This window comes from Pagrus major, chromosome 14 (genome assembly GCF_040436345.1).
Source record: "Pagrus major chromosome 14, Pma_NU_1.0".
NCBI classification, from domain to species: Eukaryota; Metazoa; Chordata; class Actinopteri; order Spariformes; family Sparidae; genus Pagrus; species Pagrus major.
This window is the reverse complement of record NC_133228.1, coordinates 15972818-15998024: the sequence shown is the minus strand read 5'-3', so window position 1 is coordinate 15998024 and position 25207 is coordinate 15972818. Positions and strand designations below refer to the sequence as shown.

The 25207-nt window shown below is 42.1% G+C and overlaps 1 protein-coding gene across 1 annotated transcript in view; it reads left to right on the top strand.

The window, feature by feature from the left end:
• Window positions 1-25207, top strand: part of plxna4 (plexin A4) — a 238821-nt gene that overhangs the window by 202641 nt on the left and 10973 nt on the right. The window contains exons 22-29 of the mRNA XM_073480352.1: window positions 1407-1675; window positions 6746-6812; window positions 7651-7797; window positions 8963-9122; window positions 13208-13311; window positions 16386-16485; window positions 19016-19206; window positions 23652-23821. Coding sequence (XP_073336453.1) covers window positions 1407-1675; window positions 6746-6812; window positions 7651-7797; window positions 8963-9122; window positions 13208-13311; window positions 16386-16485; window positions 19016-19206; window positions 23652-23821 — 1208 coding nt within the window. The remainder of the gene's footprint in view (window positions 1-1406; window positions 1676-6745; window positions 6813-7650; window positions 7798-8962; window positions 9123-13207; window positions 13312-16385; window positions 16486-19015; window positions 19207-23651; window positions 23822-25207) is intronic.

Sequence of the window (25207 nt, the reverse complement as noted above, 5' to 3'; positions counted from 1 at the left end):
CTCAGCTATGAGATATTTAAAAAAAAACATATCAGGCATTCAGTTAAAATCAAACATGCTGAGAAAGATATCAAAATATAGTCTGGCATGTGTCAGCACAATCAAGCCTGCTTCTTGACATTTTATTTGTTCTTTGTAACTCTTACAGTTTATTCTTAGCAGTCAAAATCACTTCCTTTCCCTCTTATTTCCCAACAATTTCGCTGTACACCTGGATCGCATTTTGCTTTCTGCTTTTATGTGATTTTTTTTTTTTTGCCTGCCATTATTATTTCTCACTTCGCTCCTTATCTTTACAGAAAAAAAAATTCTGTGTCAGCAGGCGTTGTCATTTTACTCCTCTACCTGTCAAACTTGTATATCCCAGTGTTCCCATTTTGCTGTTTTTATGCTCCGTCTCCCCGTAATCCTAAGAGAAATGTTAAAAATGTGTGTTATGATACTGTAGAATGTATTTGTTGGGTCTGTTACCCATTAACATTCACAGTTTATTTAGATAGACACAAAAGACGGCATTAAACATGCACACAGATTCCCAGATTTCCATGTGTGCCTATATTCACATGCTCATATATAATGTAGATGCTCAAAAAGGGCAAACACTTAAAACATGTGCACACATGAACACTATACACATCTTGTCAGGCGGTATGAAATTAGAATTGCAACTTAACAATAGCTCCCGGCAGATTACAAGGGCTTCCTCCAGGAAAGGTAAAAAGATGGAACATATGCTGGTTGACAGCTGCATTGGGTACAAAGAGATGCTGTTTTACCACGAGTGCTCTTGACAGAAAAAAGAAAAAAAAAGAAAAACATAATCTCAATAGGTTCTATGAGGGGGGGAAAAAAATTGAGAAAAGAGGCATGTGCAGTAAGTGACTTGTATAAATGGTGCAGGGACAATCCAGGCTCAGACGAGGGGAATTCACATCACTGCACTCCCTTTCTAGTTGCGTTAGTGTGGAACACAGCACCATCAAAGTAATAAACATTCCCTCAAGAGGCTTAGTGTTTTGCTGCCTTTATTCTCAACCTTCAGACTAAACGTAACAAAAGCTGCAAGATGTTAAACTCCTCATCTCCCTAGGCTCTTTTTTCTTCCTCACATTCTTATTTGTCCCTGCCTTCCATCCTTATTTATAAACATGGATGTATTAGATAGAGAATGTGGAGAAAACTATATGTGGATTTATATATTACTACACTGATTTTCATGTGTTTAAGCTTTTGTTAACTTCTCTAAACCTGGTCTAAGGCAGAGAGCTAATATTTCATCCAAACAAACTGATGACTAATTAGGTTAATATGTCATCACATTTAATGTGTCACTACAGAGTCTGTAATTCTTTCCCTCTTTGTTATTTTTAATGGGTCAATTGAACATCTCTTCTGTTTCATCACAGGTGCCAGGCTACCGCCAGGAGCAAGTGGAGAAGGGTCTGAAGCTCTTCGGCCAGCTCATTAACAACAAGGTCTACCTGCTGTGTTTTATTCGCACTCTGGAGGCCCAGCGTGGTTTCTCCATGAGGGACCGTGGCAACGTGGCCTCTCTTATCATGACAGTGCTGCAGAGCAAGTTGGAGTATGCCACTGATGTCCTGAAGCACCTTCTGTCTGACCTCATAGACCGCAACCTTGAGAGCAAAAACCACCCAAAGCTACTGCTCCGCAGGTGAGAAGCAGGCACAAAAAAGAGAAACAGAGTTTAACTTGACTCCTATCAATGTCTAACAATTGCCCAAAGTTACACAGCTGGGTGTGATGGCTTTGCTCCACACCCAATCCCCCCCCATGGTAAATATTTACACTGAACTGCCAATCATATTCAACTTGTATTCTGCTTGTTAAGGGATAAAAATAAAGGTTTGTACTGCTTAATGTGAACCATTTTACTATCAAGAACAGGATATGCTGCTGTGCTTCCTATCTGTCACATGTTTGGATTAACTCCAGTGACCTTGAATTGCTGGCTCTGTCTCAGAGACACCAGAGTGCATTGCCTTGCACATCATTAGCAAAATAATTATGATTAATTAGCAGTGAATCCAATTTGAAATAGCTCAAGAGGGAAGAAAATGCTCATTTCTGAAAAAAAAGAGAGAAAGTGAGACTATGAAAGCTTGCACTCTAGCACAATCACAATCCTCCCCTGGTTTTGTAGTCTCAATGGCATGCACTTGAACACAGCACTGTGTGTGATTACGCTTTCTGCCCGTGGTGCTTGGTAAATGTGATGATTATGGTTATTCGAGTAAACCAGCTTGTGTGATTTGTGCATGGGTGTCTATACATAAATGCACACAGTATTGTATGTTTTTTTGCTTGAGGGTCATCAGTCAATTCTTGACACCCCCAGATGATTTGACGGGCATGTCACAAATTAATTTGTACTTCTAATTTCAATTAGTCATACCAATTCTGATTCTCCCTCCGGCTAAAAGCTCATCTCTGCCAGTAAAAACACACACAAATACGACAAGCATATACTTAATGCGCAGGGGACTGAAATTAATGCCGTTCAACGTACTGTCCACAAGACGGTGGGCATATTCACCTCATGAAAGCCTGTTTAGACTCCGCTTGGTGATGCAGAGAGAGATTAATGTTGTCTGGGCAGGAGGCATGATTAATTGCAGCCAGATCTCGCCGAGCATGGCGCAGCCACTAAACAATGGAGTTAACCGCTGATCCTGGCAATAGATACAAAATAAGAGATGGCGTGTACAGCAGAGACAGGGAGAGGTAGTCAAGGACAATGCAGACACTTAAAAGCTGACTAAGAGAGGAAAGCTGAGTACTGGGGCGTGGAGGCAAGTAGTGAGACCAGCTCTTTGATCACTTAATTAACATGTCACCAGCACATTATATGTGCTATACATACATGACTTGTCAGAATGGGATTTGATTATGAATTTAAGAAGAAATAGAAGAGAAATAGAGAAGTGCTGCAGAGACTCTTCTATCACGCTTTTCCCCCCACTTTTCTCCTCCTCCTCTCCCTCTTCCTTGTCATCAAGGGACAGGGAGAAGGATAACCCTGGGGGAAACGCCATCGCATTCATCCAGCACTGGAGGGAGAGCACATGCTTACAACAAATGCTCGCCCGGTTTGATTGCCCATTTGTCAAACACACGATTGCGATGGCCACTGATCAGACTGTCTTCATCTCATTCTTCCTCCTCCGATGCGCTTGTTAGTCCTTCAACATCCCAGCATGCATTTCAGATGTGATGAGGCAGTGTGAGCAAGCTACGCCACCCCATAGTGTGGGCTGACTGGCGTGTCCTTGGATAGCGGCTGAAAATAGCCCAGATACACAGGCATAAGGCTGTGAAGACGGAGCTTAATATTGTCTAGGAAAGATAGCACCCCTCCTTCTCTTCTCTGTCTTTAATTTGTTCTCTCCTTCTTTCTTTCACCATGTTTGCTCATTTTGAGTGTTATTCTCCCTCGCTACCTGCCTCTGTCTGCTCACTCTCCACTGCTCTCTCCTTTATTTGTCTTCAGTTCTGATGCCTGTGCCGCTTGTGACACACCGTCACTATCTTTATCTCTCTCTTCCTCTCTTATACTCGCTCTCTCAATCTATATTCTCAGCTCTTCCTCCCCTCCTCTTCCCCCCTCCCCTGTTTTCTTGATTGCTAAATCAATGCTTAAAGTGCGTGAGCAGGGTGTCTCTGGCACAGCATCTGAGCACGGCTACCCACTGCCTCCTCTTCCAAGAAATGTGTGTGTGTGTGTGTGTGTGTGTGTGTGTGCGTGTGTCTCTTTCCTCTCTCTCCACACACAAACGCACATCCTTCCATCTGTCCCATCTCAACCTGTGCTGAAGCACAACCACCAGGCAAGCTAACTAACGAGAGCCTTCCACAACCATCTGTCGCATTCCTTGCTGCATTCTCCTCCTTTAACTCCTCTCTTCCCTCCATTGCTCCATCTCTCACTCGCCTCCCCCCCAACACCATCCCTCTTCCAATCATGCAGAGTTAAACAGCCTGTCCAAAGCCTTAAGTTTAGTTTGGCTGCAGTTGATGCGTCAAAATATCCGTTTTTATATTGGTCAATAGATGAAAGCCCAATATGTTCTGCCGTCGATCACAACCTTACTTTGGCTCCAACACGTACACACAATCATCACAGTGTTGTTTAACTGTAAGGATGATGTCTGTTTTGTTTGGTTTTGTGTGACTAATAGAAAGAAAAAATGTCTGCAGTAGGTGTCAGCAGCTAGCTGTCACTGTGAGACTGTTTGACACATGTGATGACCAATCTTCCTCACCGGGAGCCAGAGTGGGAAATGGAAATGATTTCTGACTTCAAGCTGTGTCGGTTAACACGTGACTGCAGCAAGAGGAAGACTTTCAGATGCAGCCACGATAGGCCCTCTATTCCTACCTAATGCAGTATGTTGTCTTAAAATGATCATTTAATTAAATAATCAACTTTTGATCATTTTGATGATGGATTGTCTTGGTGATAAATTGTTGGCCAGACAAAATAAGCTTTTGAAGATGCCACCTTGTGTTCTAGGATGGGTATTTCTGTCATTTTTGCAATAATCTGAAAAATATCTGCAAGTAATGATGCACTTAGGGATCAATCTAATGTGTAAACCAAAGAAATATTAGGAAAGGAGAAGCAGTTTGATTAGATGAGATGGACAGAGTACTTTGTTGCAGTTTCATTAGTTAGATGCCATGTCCATATCTACCATCAAAAATTCACAGTTCTCCAGGAGGTAACAGTTTTCCAGACAGTCTAAGTGCCCATTTCATACAGATACACCAATACATGTTACTGGCAGCCAACAAAATGTTAAATGTGTGATGAAGCACGGATTCCCATCAACCCTACCTCGGTAATCAGGGGGAACTAAGCACTGCCAGGTCCCCTCTGCTCTAGATCATTCTCAATGCCCACTGCCCCTCTGACTGGCTGCCAAGTAGGCAAGCCTGACCGTGCCAACACGCTACGGCACATTTCATTGCATTAACCCAAACATAGGTTGGTGCTGTGTTTTGTATATAAGAGCCGAGGAGAGTTTCTGAGAAGATTGTTTGAAAGTTGTAATAGCAAATGCTAACGTTAGATCTTAAAGCAGCTCCGTCACAGTGCCATTTTTATCCCTGTTCCCCATAGACTGTGCTGTGATCGAGAATGAGCATAAGCAAACTGGTGTGGTCGTGCCAAGACTTCGTATTACTGCAGGGCTGGCACCCGCTGCCAGAAGCGTGCGCACGCACACACACACACACACACACAAAATACACACTAGTCAGCACACATGGTAATTTCTGAACACATACGCAGTGGGATTAATTTGTGCCTTTTGCACGCTAGCCTTAAAACAGCCGCACACTTGTCCACTTACACAGCCACACAAAAACACAATATCTATTGGAAGTGAGTAAGGAAAAGGAGGTTTAAGAAGAAGAAAAGGGAAGGGCAGACTTAGCCAAGCCATTTCTTCTCGTTCTTTTCTTCATTTTCCCTTTTCAGGGCTCCCTCCCTCCCTCCCTCCTTCCTTCCCTGTGCACCTCCTCCTTTCTCCATGCTTCTTTCATCCTTTTGATAGATGGGCTACATTTGTAGAAATGGAGAGGATTTGGAAGTGTGTATGATTACAGGATCCAGAGTGGGCAGAGCCAGAGGGAGGGAGGAAGACAGCAAGGACACATGAAAGAAAAGATGAAAAGTGACCTTGTTGACCCTTGGATCTGTGGACGGAGGAAGGGCGGGAGGGGCGGCAAAATGAAAGCGCGGGCACAGCGAGAGGCAGGAAGTTAATCCCCCCCAGGTGTTGTGCCAGTGTTAGTGGGGGGTGCCAGGCCAGCCCACTGGCACAGCAGACACCATGTCCCCCCTCATGCCTCTGTGTGGAGCCCCTTAAAGAGGCTGTGTGAATGGTGAAAGGTGGGAGGGCTGCAGGTGGCAGCCGAAACACAGGGCAAAAAAAACCACACACACACGGACACAATGGACACTAATCCTGAAATATTGATGCCGATGGTAGTTGCTCATTGAATGCAGAGGGGAGGGGTGTGTGTGTGTTTGAGGTGTTCTGACAGATTACCCACACACCCCTGCTGCTGGTCAAGAAGGTTGTTGTCAAAGGATATCCGATCCTCGCCTCTCCTCTTTCGCCACCACCGCAGTTGTTATTATGTATGCATATTAGCCATTCACACGGGATCAATCACAATGTTGGCCCAGGTCAACACATACACACAGACACACACAAATGCAGACGCACACCATTTTGCCACACCAGTGGAGCATGGATGCCAGGTGGAGAAAGAGAGGGAGATGTATTCATTCACTTTCTATTGTGCACGGATCGAGTGTTAGTCCAGTGAATAGGCAAGGGAGCGCTTGATAATGAGGCCAGTGTTATTACAGAGCTGCTCCAGCCCCTAACGACATCAATCCACTGGGATCAAATAAAGGCTTTTAATTGCTTTGCCTCATATTAAAATCCCCGCCGCCGTAGACGAGCTGCCCTCGGCGTGCCTGAGCATAAAAGCCATCCGAAAAGATTGTCTGAAAAGGCCATCATATAGCATGTGCAGAGGCTCTCTCAATTCATGTATTTGCAATTATATTTGTGTAACGAAAGCCTTTTCATTAGCAGCGGTCATCATTTTTAGCAGAATTTTTGATGAAGGTGTTGAATATTTACGATGGTAATAAGAGCAAGGGGATCATATGTTCATTATGTGCTTTGTGTCTGTCTGTTTGCAGGACTGAGTCTGTGGCAGAGAAAATGCTGACCAACTGGTTTACGTTTCTCCTCTACAAGTTTCTGAAGGTAACTTAAATATTTGTTTTTCAACTTTTATTGAACATTTTAAGCTCCTGGAAAAAAACATTACCACAAGCAGTTTAATTCTAGCCTCAACCAAGCTGATGAAATCACTGTCACCTCACTGATGGCTGTTTTTTTCCCTCAAATTTGGGATTTGATTAGATACAAGTAATGGCAAGTAATTGTCTACTTCTTCCGTGTTACACTACTTCTTCTCTTCTTTACTAGTCTTGATGAAAAGACAGATTTCCTGCTATAACTGCCCTGTCAGATTTAAGTAGTATGAAGTAGTTGTCCTTTTCAAGCCACAATGTATGCTGAGGAGTACCTTTTGCTCCATTCACTAAAAGCAAAATTCACAACTCCTCTCCTCCCTTGGGTCAAAAAATGTCCTGTTTTTATCCTCCATCGCTCCATCCCTTCTGTGTTCCGAACAATGATAAATGGCCACTCTCTTCTGTTTGATAAACAGCTGAGTTTTCAGAAGGGTAGGTGGGGGTGGCTTCACAAGTCTCTCTTAATGGCATTTTTTCTATGTTAATCCATCAAATATTTCCAAAACTCAGGCATCGTTTCAGCAAAGTGTATATATTGATAGTCGGTACAATTTTCTTTAAAGTTAGAGGAACGATTGAGTTTTGGGCGTGATGTTTATAAGTCTTGCTCAGCAACTCTGGAAGCAAGGCAGTCTGGAGAACATTACAAAAAGAAACTACAACATTTTAGTTAGGTTTTTTTTTTTTTTTCAGACATTATTAAACTGTGCTGACAGTGAGCTTCAGAGTTTTCCTTCTAACTCCAAACTTTTGCTTTGTTCCCCTCTCTCCAAATCTCTTTGCAGGAGTGTGCAGGGGAACCTCTCTTCTCCCTCTTCTGTGCCATCAAGCAGCAGATGGAGAAAGGCCCCATTGACTCCATCACAGGAGAGGCACGCTACTCGCTCAGCGAGGACAAGCTCATCAGACAACAGATTGACTACAAGACACTGGTAAGGGGTTCACCTGCCCCGGGCTCCAAGGGCAAAGAGGGGACACTTAATATGCCTTCAGGGACAAGAGGAGAGAAAAGGGGTGGTTATGGGTTGTTGGTCATGAGATGAGTAACGGGACATAAAGTTGTCGTTGTCACGCTTGACATGAAGGGGGCACAGGAGTGGCGACCTCACTTCCTGTTGAGACCGGCGCTGTCAGGGAATGAGCGGTGCTTCGGGGTGAGGAGGAAGGAAATAGATTATGCATGTGTATGTGAGGCTGAAGCTCTCTCCTTCTGGAACCGTTTGTATATTCCCCAAGTCTGTCGGTTTTGTCATCCTCTCTCCACTGTGACATGTTTGTTCAGGCAGGGAAACTCAGACACTGTTTAGTCCATCCTTCTTTTTTTCTTGTGTCACATCTCTTTATTTCTGGGAGTGCAGATTTTCATATGACCGGAAAAAACATTCAGGAAAATTGCCGTCAATTGGCCTTTTACAACAGAATCACCAGTATTCCACTCAACACCCAGTTTTGCACACTTACAGGTGCACATTCTGAAAGAGATGCTTGAATTCTATGTTTACTGTAGACATACACATTGGGGATGCTACATACATAGAAGATAACAAATTTACCCTATCAATTATAATGTGAGAGGGGGTCAGTGATGTGTGTTTGCGTTAATCTTGTAAATCGGGTATTTCCATCCAACACCTCAAGGCAGCACTGAAAGAACTGATGAATATCCTAATAATATTGTAATTAGCTGGTTTACTGCTCATCAATTCAGGTAGCACATTGCTGTCTCTCTTCAAGCTCCGAGGAAAGAGCACTTTCCCTGGTGAACGATAATTTTTTTTCTGCTCCGACCCTTTGGCGGGCACAAAATTATTGCAGTTCCATTGAGTACCAATCCACAGTGCAATCAACATTATTAACATAAAACACACAAACCGCTTCTCTGCCAAGATTAATCATGCATTAGATATTTCCCAAAGTATCCACTGCACTAAATCAAATGGGGAAGGTGTTTGTATCTTTCCAGGTTAACTGCCGCATTTGCAAATATTACAAGAAAATGTACCTATAGATACCTAGAAAATGTTTCCCCATGTAAAACATAATGAATGCTGTCCTCCTCCCCTCACAGTGGCAGTCTTGTGTGTATTTGTGCTCCAGGTGGTGAACTGCATCCATCCAGAGAATGAGAAGAGCCCAGAGATCCAGGTGAAGGTGCTGAACTGTGATACCATCAGCCAGGTGAAGGAGAAGATCCTGGACGCCATCTACAAGAATGTCCCACACTCCCACCGCCTAAAAGCCTCCGACATGGACCTGGGTACAAATCTTTGTCTTTTCATAGATAAATGATGTGAAAAAAGCCGGCAAACAGCTTAAGTAATTCTACATTTCCCACACATCCCTGTAGATACCTTGTATCTTGTCAAAACATTTCTATCCGTCCGTGTTTCCCATCCATGTGCCTGGAGAAAAGAAGGCTGAACTCAGACACCCATTGATTTTTACAAAAGGCTTCCCCACCCTTCCCAGCCCCTCTTAAAAAAGTACAGGTCTTCTTAGATATAAAGAAGAAGCTTTCTTTTCAACCTCGGGAGACTTGACTTCCTGGCTCTCTCAGTCAGATGTCTGAGATTGGTCGCTCCCCTCCCCAAACTTCCCATCGATCGACTCTCTTGTCGACTAGTGTCTGAGTCACATGATTGATCAGCTAATCAATTGAGACACTCAGTGATCTCTTTCCTACAAAATCATTTTTGTGGTGTTGTTCTTTTTTTCTTCCTTTCCCTCTTCTTTCTGTTTTTTCTTGGGTATCTCACTTGTATCTAATTTATTTGCAAATTACTTTAAGGGCCCTCTGAAAGATGAAGGTGTAATGAAATACTTCTCTGCAAGATATCTAGTGATCAGGGTTAGGTACTCCTTGTGTGGCCCTTGTACAAGGCATGTACACAGACATGCATGCTTGTGAGCATAACAATATTATCCTTGAGTGTTTGTCTGCCGATACCTACAGGCTGTCTCTGCACCATGCGCCGTGCTTTTTATGGTTTAATATTGCCAGATGGATTTTCTAAGCCCCCGTTGTGTGTTCGTAATAGCATATTTATAACCAACCCCAGATCTCGGTCGGGCTGAGTGCATACCGTCGGGAATCTGCCTGTGTGATAGCTAAGTGAAGAGATTGGTTTAGCCTTTTGACGACATTCCTGGATAAAATTGTTTGATGGCCCCCATTGGGCAAGATGTGTTGTTCTATTATTGTTTTATTACGAAAGGGAATTGGAGATTGTGAGAGTTGACTTGCCACTCGTTCTGTATGTCTGAGTGTGAGAGAAAAAATGAGTAAATGCAAGCTCACAAGAGAACAGAATTAAATATTATTTTCCATGCTATGTTTACAGTATGTAGCTGCATGTTGCACGGATAAGAAGAAAACACAAGGGCACTGCTTTGTGTTGAAAAGTCGTGGGGACATAAGTGCATATCATGCAAATTATGAGATTTTAGGAAATGTAATGGAGAGATCATATGAGATGAGATTAGATATTAAAATAATAAATAATGAGACATAAAAGGGCCTAGCCTAGAATACTCAGCATAAAATGCACAAAACTTTGACGGCACAAGTTACAGTAAGCAACAGTGTCCAAGAGGAACAATGGAGGAAACATTAGAAACTGAAATACCCACTGAACTGTAAGTCACTATTATATCATGTGCTGTAATATCGAGTGAAAAGGACACAAAGATCTTCCAGCTGCTGCTACAGTTAGCAATCAAATGAACATGCAGCGGTAATCACCAGACATAGCAGCAAACAGGAGGATCCTGCTCTATGCGCGTTCACAAGCAGACAGAACCGCCTCTTTATGGAGTTCTCTATCCTGATTGGATATATTGGGCAGGGATACCAGAAAATTTATTTTCTCTTTTACTGCATGAGCAGGGCGAGGAGATACATGTGTTACTGACCAAACACTCTATAACAGTGATTACTGTTGAAATACTGAGCTATTTAACACTCATTTTAATACAAATATATTACAGCAGCTTTAAAATGTCTGCAAACCTTATTTGAGGCTATTCTGGCTAACTAGCTTATCAGTCCATCTAATGTATTCCATTCTGATTTTACAGTATGTAATTACAGTTTTCCAGTATGAGTGTCTCAGGTTAAAATGTTTTCATAATTTCACACCAGAATCAGCAGCAGCCAGGTTTAATTGCAGGTGATGATGGAGAGCGATCTCAAATGTTAACACTTCTTGGTGCATTAAGCTATTTGAAAATTATGCTTTTAAAAAATGATGAGGACAAAATAGGCAATTAAAAAAAATCACCAGTGAAAAAGTGACACATGCGAGGACATGTTTGACAAAATCTTTTGCAAACTTCTGAAGCATATTTATGTCGTTGATAGTGTTCGAGTGGATACAGGTCTTCCCTTTATTTACTCATTTTGTTATTTTGGCACACTTTTAAGCTTGCTCTATGTACACGGATAATATCAGTGGTTCTCACGATCTCTGACACTCATACACACATATACACAAACTGATTGCAATGGCAGATAAGGATAATGGCATTGTTGCAGGCCTGTCCTGAGACAGATTGGCCAGGAGTGTTGTTATCCCAGATATTGTTTTTAATTCCCGTCTGCTGCAATCCACAGTCCCCCTGCAGGGTTTCAGAGAAGATGGGGCCTGTGAACAAAGAAGCTAGGCCCTGTGTGTGTGTGTGTCTTTGTGTGTGTGTATCTTTGTGTCCCGTGTTGCCACTAGCAAATGTGTGTCATGCATCTCAGTGGAGAACAACAGTCACCTTCAGCCCTTTCTCTTCACCATCAGCTTTCGAACACTCCCTAAAGCCCTTATCTCTTTGGCTGTATGCGAGTCTCTACACACACTCACATACACACTGTTCTCTTCCTGCTGAGTAGCGACCACTGGATTTGGGAATCAGAGTAATCTCATTTTGCTCTGGTTTCACATAAAGTTCATTCTTTTTAGTAATTCCTTTCTGACTTTCTTCTTTTTTCTCATTCCTTCGTTTGTTTACTGAGCCTCGACTGGAGACGGGTGCTCATTTGCATCTTTATGGGAGGATGTACTGTATAGACAAAAACAACAGGAGAATCTTTATTTCCTGCAGTTTTTTCAGATGCTAACACAATTCTGGTCGATCCTCCAAAGACAGGCCTCATCATGCAGCACAGTGATTGCCGCTTTGTTTCCCCGTTTGTGATCAGAATAAGAGATGACAGTGGCCGATGCAAGAGGGAAGCACAGCGAGGAGGCCCAGACACAATAACGTATTCATAAAGCCCATGATGTCTGCAAAAAGAACAGAGGAATCATCAGCTTGTTTGTTTTCGAGATGGCTTTCCTCTTTCACTTATGATAATGTTGCTGGGGCATTGTGAGATGTTTCTATCAAAGCTTTTGTTTTGTGCTGAGGTTGCACAGACGTGGAAAGCCTAGTGTGTATGTAGTGTAGATGAAATTTGGTTGTAAGGTCATGTAAATGCTTCTGTGTTGTTTAAATGAAAGACACTGTCATGTGCACTGAAGTTACTTGTTGAAAAGTATGGAAATTAGGTGTTTTACAGTCTTTAAAACTATAACTTTGTCTTCAGTTTTTATTTTATGCACATCCTGTTAGCGAGGAAATAACTCTGGTCTACTTCTACAAAACTCCCAGCAATAAGAACAGCTAGGCAAGGGGCTTAGAGCAGTGGATTGTGGTTTGACAAGAAGACAGCAGGGACCACTAGCACCTTCAGAGAGCAGAGCATAAGGGCAGAAGCCCTGGGCATGCAGCTATAATCACACCCTTCGATATCACCAGCAAAATAAAGGAAAAACGTCATTCTAAAAAAGAGTAGAGTGGGTGATTAATTCTACTCGGCTCTTGTTACTGTCTCTCACACGTGTCATTTTTCTTTTGGTTCTGCTCCTACTCTTAAAATTTTGTGTTTTTCCTCCTCTTTTTGATCCTCTTCAGACTTTTCATGACAATGTGACATGATTGTTCTGGAGAAAGCAAAGAAAAGCTTCAGCAGATGAAGACGTAGATAGTGACCATCTATCAGAACTTTTCAGCCTGTTGCTGTTCTTTTAGAATTGCACTAAAACATAATGATTGTCACAACAAACATACCTTAACTGTTATCTGTCTTGTTAAAAAAAACAACAACAAAAAAACACTTGTACCAGCACACCGACATCATTGTAATATTTTGAGATATCTTGACAGATGCAAAGAAAAAAGGGGCAAAAACAGAACCTCCTTAGCGGGGGAAAGTATGAATAAAAAGTAAATATTGTCAAATGAGTAGCGCTGTGTGAATATGATTGGTAATATTCTCATATTTTTGTTTTGTTTTTCCCTGTGTGATTGCAGAATGGCGTCAGGGTCGAGGACAGCGCATGATCCTGCAAGATGAGGACGTCACCACTAAGATCGAAGGTGACTGGAAGAGACTGAACATGCTGGCCCATTATCAGGTACGACTACAACAACTGCAACATGAATTAAACTCATAACATTGCATAAAAACAATCAAACAAACAAAAAACACAGTTAAAGGACTTAATTTAAAGTATGTTTCCTTGTGTTTTTTCACAACTTACTTTAGTAAAATTTATAATAGATTGATTACATCTTTTATTCGAGGACATTCGTCTTTTTTCCAGAAAGCTACGAATGTTTTCATCCTGTTTCCAAAGTCATGGTACACAAACACAATGCTGAAGCAGATCTTTGATCCATTAAGAACTTCTTTACTACCAATCATGACTCTATCTACAGTTGCAATCTCTGATGCCCTCTCAGCTCCCCTCAAGCTTTTCTGCTTAGGCTGTGCAACCTGATGATCTTCACTCAGCTCCAAAACTATTTAATGGACAATTCAGTGAAAGACCTTTTACAGCCATTTAGTTAGTCCTCAGCTGACAGGGACTCACGCCACGAACACAAATTATCTGTCAGGTAAAGGGGAAGTGGCCAACAACAGTGACACTTGGAAATAATCTCTTATGTGAGGAGCAGGCTCTAGATAGAATCTGATGTGCTGACCAAGTGTCATTTTCTTTCTGAAGTGGATTATAAGCATAGATTTATGTACAGGATACAGGCACACAAGGTACTGAAACAAATGCATAGTTAATAGCACAAGGTAAGGTCTGATAAAACACATTTATTAACAAAAAAAAAATATAAAGGCATTTCATTCATTCACTCACAAACATAAACAGGTGTTTTGTGTCTCACAACTGGTGACCATCCATCCAGCCAACCTGAATGAGACTGAGAACAACAGGCCTGCTTTGTCAACATGCTGTGAATAATACAAGCGGCTAAGCAAGCAGCCACTGTCCCCTCCAAGTGCAGATTCCACGGTGCCTAAATTAAATGTCAGCATCAGCAAGTGTCAACAGGCTCTCAGTACGAGGCGCTGGTGGAATGGATTAGGGAGCTGATTCAAATCGGAGATAAGATAATGAAGACAGAAGTTAATTCATTTTTTCAGGATGGGGAAGAAGGGCGCCTTATCCTTGACAAAAAGAAAACACTCCCATCCACTCAAAATTTGTCAGCAGGCTAAGCAAAGAGCAAGGAAGGGAAGAGACACCACAGACACACTCAGACTTCAGTCAAGGGCATCTGCCAATCCATACGGAGTATTTCCACTTTTATAACTTCATTTCACTGAGATGTTGTGGCTTGAGTTGAAAAAGGCCAAATGTATCATTTTTGTTTAAGATCTCGTTGCTCTCGTAATCCAATCCAACTTCTGCTATTTTATACTTCCACTCAACTACATTTTGGAGGCAAATATTGTACTTTTACTTTGCTACATTTATTTGAGAGTTACTAGTAAAAATGTATTTATTTTATTTGCAATTAGATAAACACTAATTCTAATAATCAGAAAAATGCTTGAATATTGGATCTGATAATTGACCAGATCCATAATATTATCCAAAATAATAAATAAATGTAAAATTTACTTTTACTTGTACTTGTTGCCAGAAAATTACTTTTGATACTCAAGTACATTTAATATCAGATACTTAAAGACTTTTAATCAAGTACTTTTCATATGGGTGACTTTTCCCTATACCAAACTAATGACATCTTTAGTTTTTCAAGTATGACTTTTGGGAACTTCTTACAACTCTGTGCTTTCCATTGAATGACATCAGCCCAGCGTGCTGCTAAATTTAGTCCTGGGATGTCCTCCAGACATGTTATCGAAACATTGTTTGTCTTATTAGAGGCTAATATGACCGACCAGACACGCTCAATAGAATCATGTGCTCTGCTTCATAAAACTAATCTGGTTTCATCTGCCACTAGTCAAACTTAGCCACTCAGCCCCCATTCAGTAACAGTGTGAGAGTTTGCATCACAAACTCAGTGAAAGTTTGATTTCTTTTTCGGGAAAACATCACATCAATTTGGCATTTGCGCTATCAGATCTTCCTGTCCCCGTAATGAGAGACATATCTCTCCTCCTCCTCCCTTTCAGGAAACTGTGCTCTGCTTTCTGCCTTTATCCTCTCCTGCAAATGTTATTTCCCCAAATGCCACTCCTCCTTTTCATTATGTTCCATTGTGCTTCGCTGATTTTATATCTATTCAACATGTAAGAGCAGTGATCAGGGAGCATGCTTAAGGGTGTTGGTGAGTTGGGGGGAGCTTGCCACAAAGGAATAACAAGATCTGCCCTGTGGGCCTCGTGCTTACAATAATATAAACGTATTATGCGTTAAGAGCAGATTGAGTGACTGGGTGAAATAATGATACAATCTTAATAAGACCCTGGCTCGCACACGTACACACACATGCATATATGCACAAAAAGCCTCTGGTCCTTATTCCCTCTCCCATCCACCCACACTGTGATAGGGATCACTTCAATTAACCCCGCCTTACCCTGCGGCACGGCTCGCCAGATTATGCAGAATAGGGGTATGCTGCATGTGTGCGTGTGTGTGTGTGTGTGTGTGTGTGTGTGTGTGTGTGTGTGTGTGTGTGTGTGTGTGCGGTCGGGGCAGAGCACATCCCAGTTGTGTTAATTGAATCCTATTTGGCTGACTGTAAAAGGAGGAGCACAAGATTGACTCATTCATTCATTCACACACTTATTTACACATAGACAAATACAGGCACATATACACACTGCTTGATTCTTAACACCTTCATACACACACTCCCAAATACATACACACACACACTACCCGACCCTAGAGGAAAGGTTTTATTGAATAGAGACTGTGGGACGTCCCCTCTCACACAGGCCTGTACGATGCTCTGCTAAACTCTCCCTCCCCCCTGTCAGTCATCATATGTATGTGTGGGCTGAGTAGAGCACATACGGGTAATAAGATATTCAGTTTATCCACATGAAACCAGAATAGATGGAGAGAAATATAGAAAATGACACCAACAAAATGATCTATTGGTTTTCTGATTGCTTGTGTTAGAAATTTGCACACATTAAAAAAACTAAATCTGTACGAATGGCTTTTGTCTGCAACATCATTTGAATAAAACATGTGTGTCTGTTTTTCAGGTGCCTGATAATGCAGTAATGGCCTTGGTTCCCAAGCAAGTTACAGCCTACAACTCAGTAAACAACTCCACTGTGTCTCGAACTTCTGCAAGTAAATATGGTAAGCTGACATGTTTCTGTACATCTTCAAGTTTTAGTGACATCTGTGTCTCTTTCAGCCACTTTGCCACACGAGATCGGCTAGATTGACGTTTAAAGTGATGACAGAGGCGACAAAGCCTCTGTTACTTGATGTAAATAAGCCGCAAATGTATATTTTTGCTTGTATCACATGCATGAAGTGGGCAAAACAACTCCAAACTATATTATCAGTGTGGCTGATGAGGAACAGACGTTTTGCCTCTGGAAAGTTGATGTTGCACAGAGCCTTGACATCATATCCTGTGGACAATCTCAGTAAATTCAAGTAAAATATGAAGACTACACTTATCCTGTATGAATTCACCTCACTGCTAAATCACATGAGGTCCCCTTGTTGAGTCCCGTATGAATACAGATTAATACTTTTATTATTTTATATTAATATTAAATATTTAGAATGAAGTACATTCGAATATTAAACTGGATCTCTGGTACTGAAGTTTTAAGTAAATTAAACTGTGTTGTTTAAGTACAGGAACATTGCAAGCCTGACCCAAAATGATTGTTTATAAGAAATAATAACTGTAAAAAAATCTTTTGAGTAATTATTTAAGTCAATCAAATCACAGAAACGTATAGAATATGTGTCTATAAAACACAAAGAGAAAGTAGAGGACAAAAAAATACCCATACAAAAACGAACTGATGCTCTCATATGAGACTGAATATCTGGTGATGAGCATTCACAGGACCCTGCGTGACAACACTGACAGACCTCAAAAGACAAGACACAATTTAGAGTAGCTGAAAGGATTTCTGAAACATAACAAGAGACCAAATGGACTTTTTCCTCTGTTGTTCTGGCCTCTTGAGACTCCAAAGTACAGCCATGTGCCAGTCTTTTTGTGTTTTTTTTTCCCACCCGTCCGTCTGCTCCGCGTCTCCTTGAACCTGAGAAACCATCAAGTTAGTCGCTGATCAAAGGGCCGGCCTCGCTGGCCGCAAACACTTCAGACACATCAAATGTGGTGCCACATTATTAGCATCCCCTCATCTCCATACGGACTCACCTCGCTTCTCCGCCACCAAATTAGACCAGATAGGACAAGGTGCAACGGAAAAGGAAGGGAGGGAGGGAGTTCGCCAGGAATATCTACCTCCGCAATATTTTTAAGGGATTGACTTCAAACACAAGTGTGATCCACTTCACAACTGGTGTGGTACTTGAGAGTGACTTTGAACTCTTTCTGAGTACAATGGCCAAATAGTGGAGAGAGAGAGAGAGAAGACAGAATTTAATATGGATGCTGAAGACTGAAAGTGGAGCAAGACAGAAAGTTGTGGGGTAAAAAGTACAGATTAGGACAAAGACTGTGTAGCATCTTGAGTCAGACCACGAAAGGAGAAACCTTTGTGTCTTTGATGTAATGTTTCCATCAAAAACCACAAAGAGAAAAAAAACAGAAACACGGGGAAAATAACACCTCCATTGTGTGGATCAGAATAGAATCCAACCAGAAATCTCTCTCCTGTGTATCCCTGACTCTGCATCACTCTCAGCTTTCTAACTTCTTGAATAAATTAATGTACCAACAGCTCCCACACAACAGCACAATCAGTGTTGCACTTGTCCAGCATCACTGAAAACACACAAGTCAAACCAGACGCATGGAGAACACTTGACACAGGTCTTATAACAACGCTGCGGTTAGATATTGCTCACTCGAGTATCCTATAGGAGAAACAAACCTTTTCAGTTGATCATACTGTAATTAAATTTGAGCAGTCCACACACACACACACACACAGATACACACGTACATACAAAGACACACACATTCTCTGTATCTGATATCTCCAGCTGTCTCTTTTCCCCTGAACTCTCTCCTCCCGCTTTTCTCTCTGGACAGATTGATTTCTGTCACGCTGAAAAACACTCTTCTTTTTTTTCCCCTTCACTCCTCTCTCTAAACCGCACCCACTGATCAATTTTTTTTCACACTGTGTAAACATTCATTGAGCCATGTGTTTGGAAATGTCATCGCCACTCCGGCCATTGGGTGGGCCATACATATTTCATCTCCTCTGACACCTGTTCGATTTTGTGTCAGCCGACGATGCCGTGTCTTGTCCCCAGGAGAAGAAGGCATGAAAAATTAACCATGCACACTTTCTAAAAGTTTCATATCCAATCTCACAGACCTGAAAATTGGAAGGCACAAGCCAAAAAAACTGTATTCTGTAGCTGACATAGAGGTTATGGCTTTCTCCGCCTCTCTGGTGAAGCAACAGGCTTTTACTTGTAGGTTGTTTTTTAGTTTGTGCAGCTTTTTGTTAGCTTTCCTTTCTGATGTGTCTTGTTTCTTCCCAAGAAAACCCAACAAATTCAGCTGTGAATGAGATAAATTCACATTATATATCATAGTTACAAACTTACAGAAGTTTAACTGATGCTAGAAGGTAACAAATGCTGACGTGGTCTTCTGACCTTTAAATTTACATCAGATATATCAGTACTACATGAACTAAAGCATGTTGTTTTTTTACAGAGAACATGATCAAGTACACTGGAAGCCCCGACAGCCTGCGTTCCCGTACTCCCATGATCACTCCTGACCTGGAGAGCGGGGTCAAGGTTTGGCACCTGGTGAAGAACCATGAGCACGGAGACCAGAAGGAGGGTGACCGCGGCAGCAAGATGGTCTCGGAGATCTACCTGACACGACTTCTGGCTACCAAGGTGAGCCACGCTTATACATTGGTACTGGGTCACACTATCTGGTGATTTATTTCCCATGCTAAATATACACTTCATTCAGATTTGTATCATTTTGCAGAGACATTTTACAGCAACTCTCTGTCTCCTCTGTTGCATTTTTAACAACTGCATGTGGAAATGTTTCTTTTTCTTGAAGCTGTTCAGCAGGTGAAAGGCTAAAAGGCCACTCTAACCTTTACCCTGTGTTACCATGACTCAGAAAACCCCTCGCTTATTTAAATATTCATGTTTACTTTGGATGAGTCATCTCAGCGGAAAAGATTATTCAAATGTATTCCTCTATCCCCTCAGGTGAAAAAGAGAAAATAGATATTTCTGTTTGTTTTCTCTTTTCATTGCGGTTGCGTTGACGCGGCGGCATATCAAAAAGGGTAAAGAAGAAAAGACCCATGGAGCTAGCGAAGGTGTTTCTGTAATGGAAAAAATGATCAGGCAAAAATAGAAATGGCTATAAAATGAGTCTCTTTGAATGTGCCTTGCGACAATGGCCTTCAGACATTTAAAAAAAACAAAAAAACTGTTAATTTGGTTTGAAGGGAAAAGTGACTTTGATCCAACAGCTGAATGCAAATTTCCAATCCACTCCGAAAGCACCACCTCCCTCTTGTCTTTTTTTTTTTTTTTTTTTTAACAAGACATCCACTCTATCAGACGCAGACAAAGGCATCCAGGGAGGGTAAAAGAAAACGCTGCGATCTGAAAAATGTTCAGGCTGTAATTATTTGATGCAGGAACATTTAAGTTTGTTATTTTGATCCACTGCCTGCCTTTGTTTAGCAGTTCACAGAGAGAACATCGGCTCTCTCGGTATGTGATGTAAATACATATTGACAGGAGTCTTTAAGGGAGTGCATCAAACAGTAAACATATATAGTAAACAGGGCATCGACAGAAGAAGCAGGAGAATAAAAATTCCTTAATGTCCAGACCACATCAATAATAATAATCATAAAACGTTAAAGGGGGGAAAATCACGTATTTCAGTAATAGGATTTAGGCTTAACTTATGCATGACTCATGATGATTTAATGCAGGATGTATTATGCATTCCTATCGCCGACCATTAACAAATTATGCGGTTACTATTACTTTATGTGATTAGTTTACACTTAATAGTTCATCAGTTAAGGAATGTTCATTCACAGTTACTTCACACAATAATTGATATGCGACCGAATTAGCTGGATTCCATTTACATAAATTTATTTCAGACCCATGCATCTGCTCAGCCTCTCTGAGAGCAGAGCGGTGCCTTCCATTTGTATTGATCAAATCGGTCATCGGATACAAACATTCATGTATTAAAACTGAATACATGTATACAGTTACATAAATAAAGTTTTATGCAACTGAAATCTAGCTAACTTGATGCAAATTAAAGCAACATGATTTTCACAGCCAGTCTGTTTACTTCAAGATACAAGTTTTCAACACATAACATTGTTATGACATAATGAATTTTGTTTGTAGTTAGCGCCTATATTACATCTGACAAATTTTAACAGACCTGGGATTTGTATTTACAACAGTGGTGTTGCACTCTGTGGGGGGCACCAAATCACACAGAATGACAATTGTTACATAATGTTGCTTTAATGTATGAAGTTAACTGTGAATTAACGTTCCTTAACCAATGATCTATTAAAGGGTAAATCCACCATTTTACACATTAAAGTGTGTTTGCAGGTCTTGGGGAATACTACTGCACATGTGAAAAAAATAGTAAAAAGCCTTTTGTGGCTCCAGAGGAAACTGCATGTCATTTGATAAATTGCCTCTAATGATGTCACTCAGTGGCTAAGTTGCATTGTGGGTAATGTAAGCGCCAAGTTTTAAAAGGGAAAAATAATGCTTGGAATTAAAAAGGTTATATCTCTATATTCTGTTCTATCGATTTTGATCATTTGTTTTTAAACTGTCCATAATGAGTCCAACAGTGTTGTAACAGTACAATGCAGACCAGTGGACTGCTATTCAACATCTGGCGCCTACATTACCCACAATGCTACTTAGCCAACGTAACATCACTGGAGGTAACTTATCAGACTTTAATGCAGCGTCCTCTAGAGCCACAAAAGGTTTCATACTTCTTTTTTCACATATGCAGTTATACTCCCCAAGACCTGCAAACACATTTGTCATTTGTCAGTGATGAGCAATAGGAATTCATTATACATCCTGAATGAGTTAATGCATCAAATCATCATGATTCATACATTAGCTAAACGTGTAAAAAACACAGTGTAGCCAGAACACAACTGGAGAAAACAGATGCACAAGTGTCAGTTATGTAGCAATAGCTATAATGTTCACAACATTAGCAAGCGTTAGCCACCAAAAGCTACTGGTCATACTAGACAGAAGTAAGGTTGTACTGGAAAACCTCCATTATGTAGGACATTTTATTTCCTATGGTTACAATTTTGTATTTCTTCTTTACAAAGTTACACAGTCCACTCAATTAGCAGACCACATTCAGATGCAGAATGCAAAATGTAGTGAAACACAGACATCACAGGCCAAACAGACAGACAACTGATCACTTCCCTCTGTTTATACTTGGAGAACTAATGACTGACCAGATGTGGGGCCAGATGAGCAAAATCAGGTAATCAATTAAAGCAGATAAGTGAGACAGTGACAACAGCAGGCCAAGAGAGGTGTGACTGTGAAACAGGACATGATGAGCCCCATATGAGACGAACTAATAAACAAACATACAGGGTTGCAGAGCAGGCAGTAGGAGGGGAGGAAGGTGCAGCCGTCACCATGACACATACCATGTAGCCCTCCGCAGACCTACACACATGCGCACATGTCACCTCTCGGCCCCTGTGAGCTGCTCCATTTCCCTGCCATTATCCGATTCCAGAGAGCAGGAAGGTGGCTTCTGACTGCAGACAGCACATCATCTTTCCAGATGGATTGTTTTTCGTGAAATAACCAGTTTATCTTGGCCGGCCATCTCTCTTGGTGAGAAATGATTGGGCAGACAGGCAGTGTAATTGACTGCGTTTGGCTTTCACCTTGCCAATAAATACCTCTCCCTGGCAACGCCGCTGACGTCTCTCATATTAGCTCCATCAGTGTCACTCTGACGGAGTGTGGGTACGGGGCGTGTTCACGTGTGTGGAGAGCAGAGGGGCAACGGGGAAGGATTGAATTTTCTATGCTCGCACTCAAGAGTGTGTGTGTCCATCTCTTCTTCGTCTCCCTATTTCTGTTTCGGGCTCCATCCCGTGTACTGATTGTTTGCTTTTCTCAATGTGGAGGCAGACGCCATCAAAACATCCAGATGACACATTGTGTTTAGAGTGCGGTCTAATGACGGGGTAGAGAGTCGTGGGGGGGACATGTTGGCAGCCTCATCTCCACCAGGGAACAAGAGAACCCTGTTGATGATGACAGTGTTGATGCACATGCCCCCCTTGAGATAGAGGATGACGTAAAATGTCACAGCCTCGACGCTTGTAGGCACACGCTTTGGTATCTGCACACACACATAAAACTGAAGGTATTCCCTTGCCAGCTAATGCAGACTGCCACTCGTACAGCACGTGGGCTTGATAAAGAAATATGAGATTCCATCTTCATAGAAAAACGATAAGCTGTCGGGAATGTGGGCCACATTAGAATTATAGCCGTGATTGTCGGACTAACAGGATTCTCTCCTCCCACTCTCTTCTACCTCTCTTGACTCTGAGATTCGGTCACCCGCTCCAACCCAAATTGGATTTTTATTTGCCAGTGCCTGTACACACCTCATCTGCCACACTCAATGGCCTCTTCTCCTGATAGGAAACCTCTGTCGTTTCATTTCCATCCCTCGCTCTCGCCTTTTCCCGTGCATCCCATCAGCTCATTCTTTACAAGAGGATTAGATTCTCTCACTCTGTGTCTCCTCTCTCTTCTCCTCCTCCTCCTTAAAGTCGCCAACATTAAATCAAATTAGGGTCAATGGTGCAGTGTGGGAGCTAATCCGGCAGCACAAAGAGGCTTAGGAGATGCGCCTCCTGTTCCCAGATATTATTAAAAGTCAGCTGTGAAATAACAATTTCCCCCATCAAAGCAGCGAGCAGATTTAGGGGCCGGGTCTGTGAGATAGGAGTCAGACAAATAAACATCGGAGCTAGGGGACATGCACTGCACAAGTCATAAACTCACACAGGTAAAATATACACAAGTTTATGCCAATCTTTCAGTCCGCAGATTGACTGGTTCCGTGGGTTCCCATTTAATATAGATGCTGACTTAACATGCTGTAATTGTAGACTGGCAAAGTTCTGTCTAGTTCTGTACATTCTCATATTTCGTATTAGTCATTATTCTTGACTTTGGAATGAAAAGATACCTGGTTTAGGGCTCCTTGTAATCAGTTTTCCATCTCCCCTCTCCCTCCTCTGTAGGGTACGTTACAGAAGTTTGTGGACGACCTGTTTGAGACCATCTTCAGCACGGCCCATCGAGGCAGTGCCCTGCCACTGGCCATCAAATACATGTTTGACTTCCTGGACGAGCAGGCCGACAAACACAACATCCACGACCCGCATGTCCGACACACATGGAAGAGCAACTGGTGAGTGGAGCAGTTTTAGCATTTGAATCTTCGTGCAAACACAGAAACATGCACACACACCAAGACATACAGTACCAGGCTTTGGTCTTAAGGAACTGGTGAGGCAGTTACTTGGATCTTTGATGGACATGAAATTGATTTCATTATTTGTTCACTAGTGTGGTGCCTTTGGCTCCATTCATGGCCTTTTCTTTCTGCTGTTCCGCTGTTTAAGGCACTGCACACATAATCAGTATATTTTGGCACATTTCACATGGCATTGCCCTGGTATCACCCCGTGTCAGTGCCAAGCTTCACCACACGCCTCTTCCCTTCCTAATATCCATTAACCACAGGGGCGTGTAATCTTCATTAAAGCCAACCACAAGGGGCTAATCCAATTGGCTGCCAAGACTCACCATCTATTATCATGGATAACTGGGCCAAAAAACGCCTGTCACTGTGGAAATCTCCATAGTGACAAATGTACGCTCCCAGGTGGAGGAAGTGCACCTCTAAATTAATATCTACTGATTAATTTAGACCACACTGACCTCTGTGAGTCCACCTTAAGAGGTTGGGTAGGGGTTAAATAACCAACAGTGCACCGGAACGCGGCAAGGAGAGAAATGAAAAGGTGAAGAAAGGGAAGTGAACTCAGTGGGAGTTAAACGCACACTAATATCTCATTAGCCTCCTGGCCTCTGCCAAGATCCCAGCATGCATCACTCAGCCCAAGGCCCGGGGGAACCATGGAGATGGGAGGATAAAATTGATGTGCATCAAGGGACAAATAGAGAGATGGAGGGAGGTATGCGAAAGGAGAAGCTAAAGAAGGGGGAGAAATATTATTTACTTTACGCTACGGTCCTAATTTTGGTCCTTTCCAGCGACTGCGTTATTGGGCCATTTGCAGCGTGTGTTAAGTGTTTTCTGAGAGCGCAACGGCTCGCTCTTACATTAGACTTTTAATGGAATGGGCTCTCACTAGAGGGCTGTGAATGAATAGCAATTTATCATAACACACCATCACAAAAAAGCCACTTAGATTGCACACAACAGTTTGTGCTGATGCCACCACAGATATCTTCTCAGTATGGGACGTGCATATGGCTGTGTGTCTTTTTTGCTTCTCGCCGTGTGTGCTTTACCCATAACCTTTAATCGTCTCAAAAGAGTGCAATCTTGGCTGCAACAAAAGCCTTCATTTTGTCTGATGGGAGAGAATAATAATGCCAGCGCCCCTCCCATGCTGGGCCCCCGTCCCATTAAACCTACCCATCGTCATCATACATGCCATTAACTCCAACCAGAGCCCCTACGCGCCACCGGCTACCCCCACCTCCTTTAGGGTTTCCCCGCCATCACTGCACATTCTTATGTTGATTATCCTTCAGCCTGTAGTGC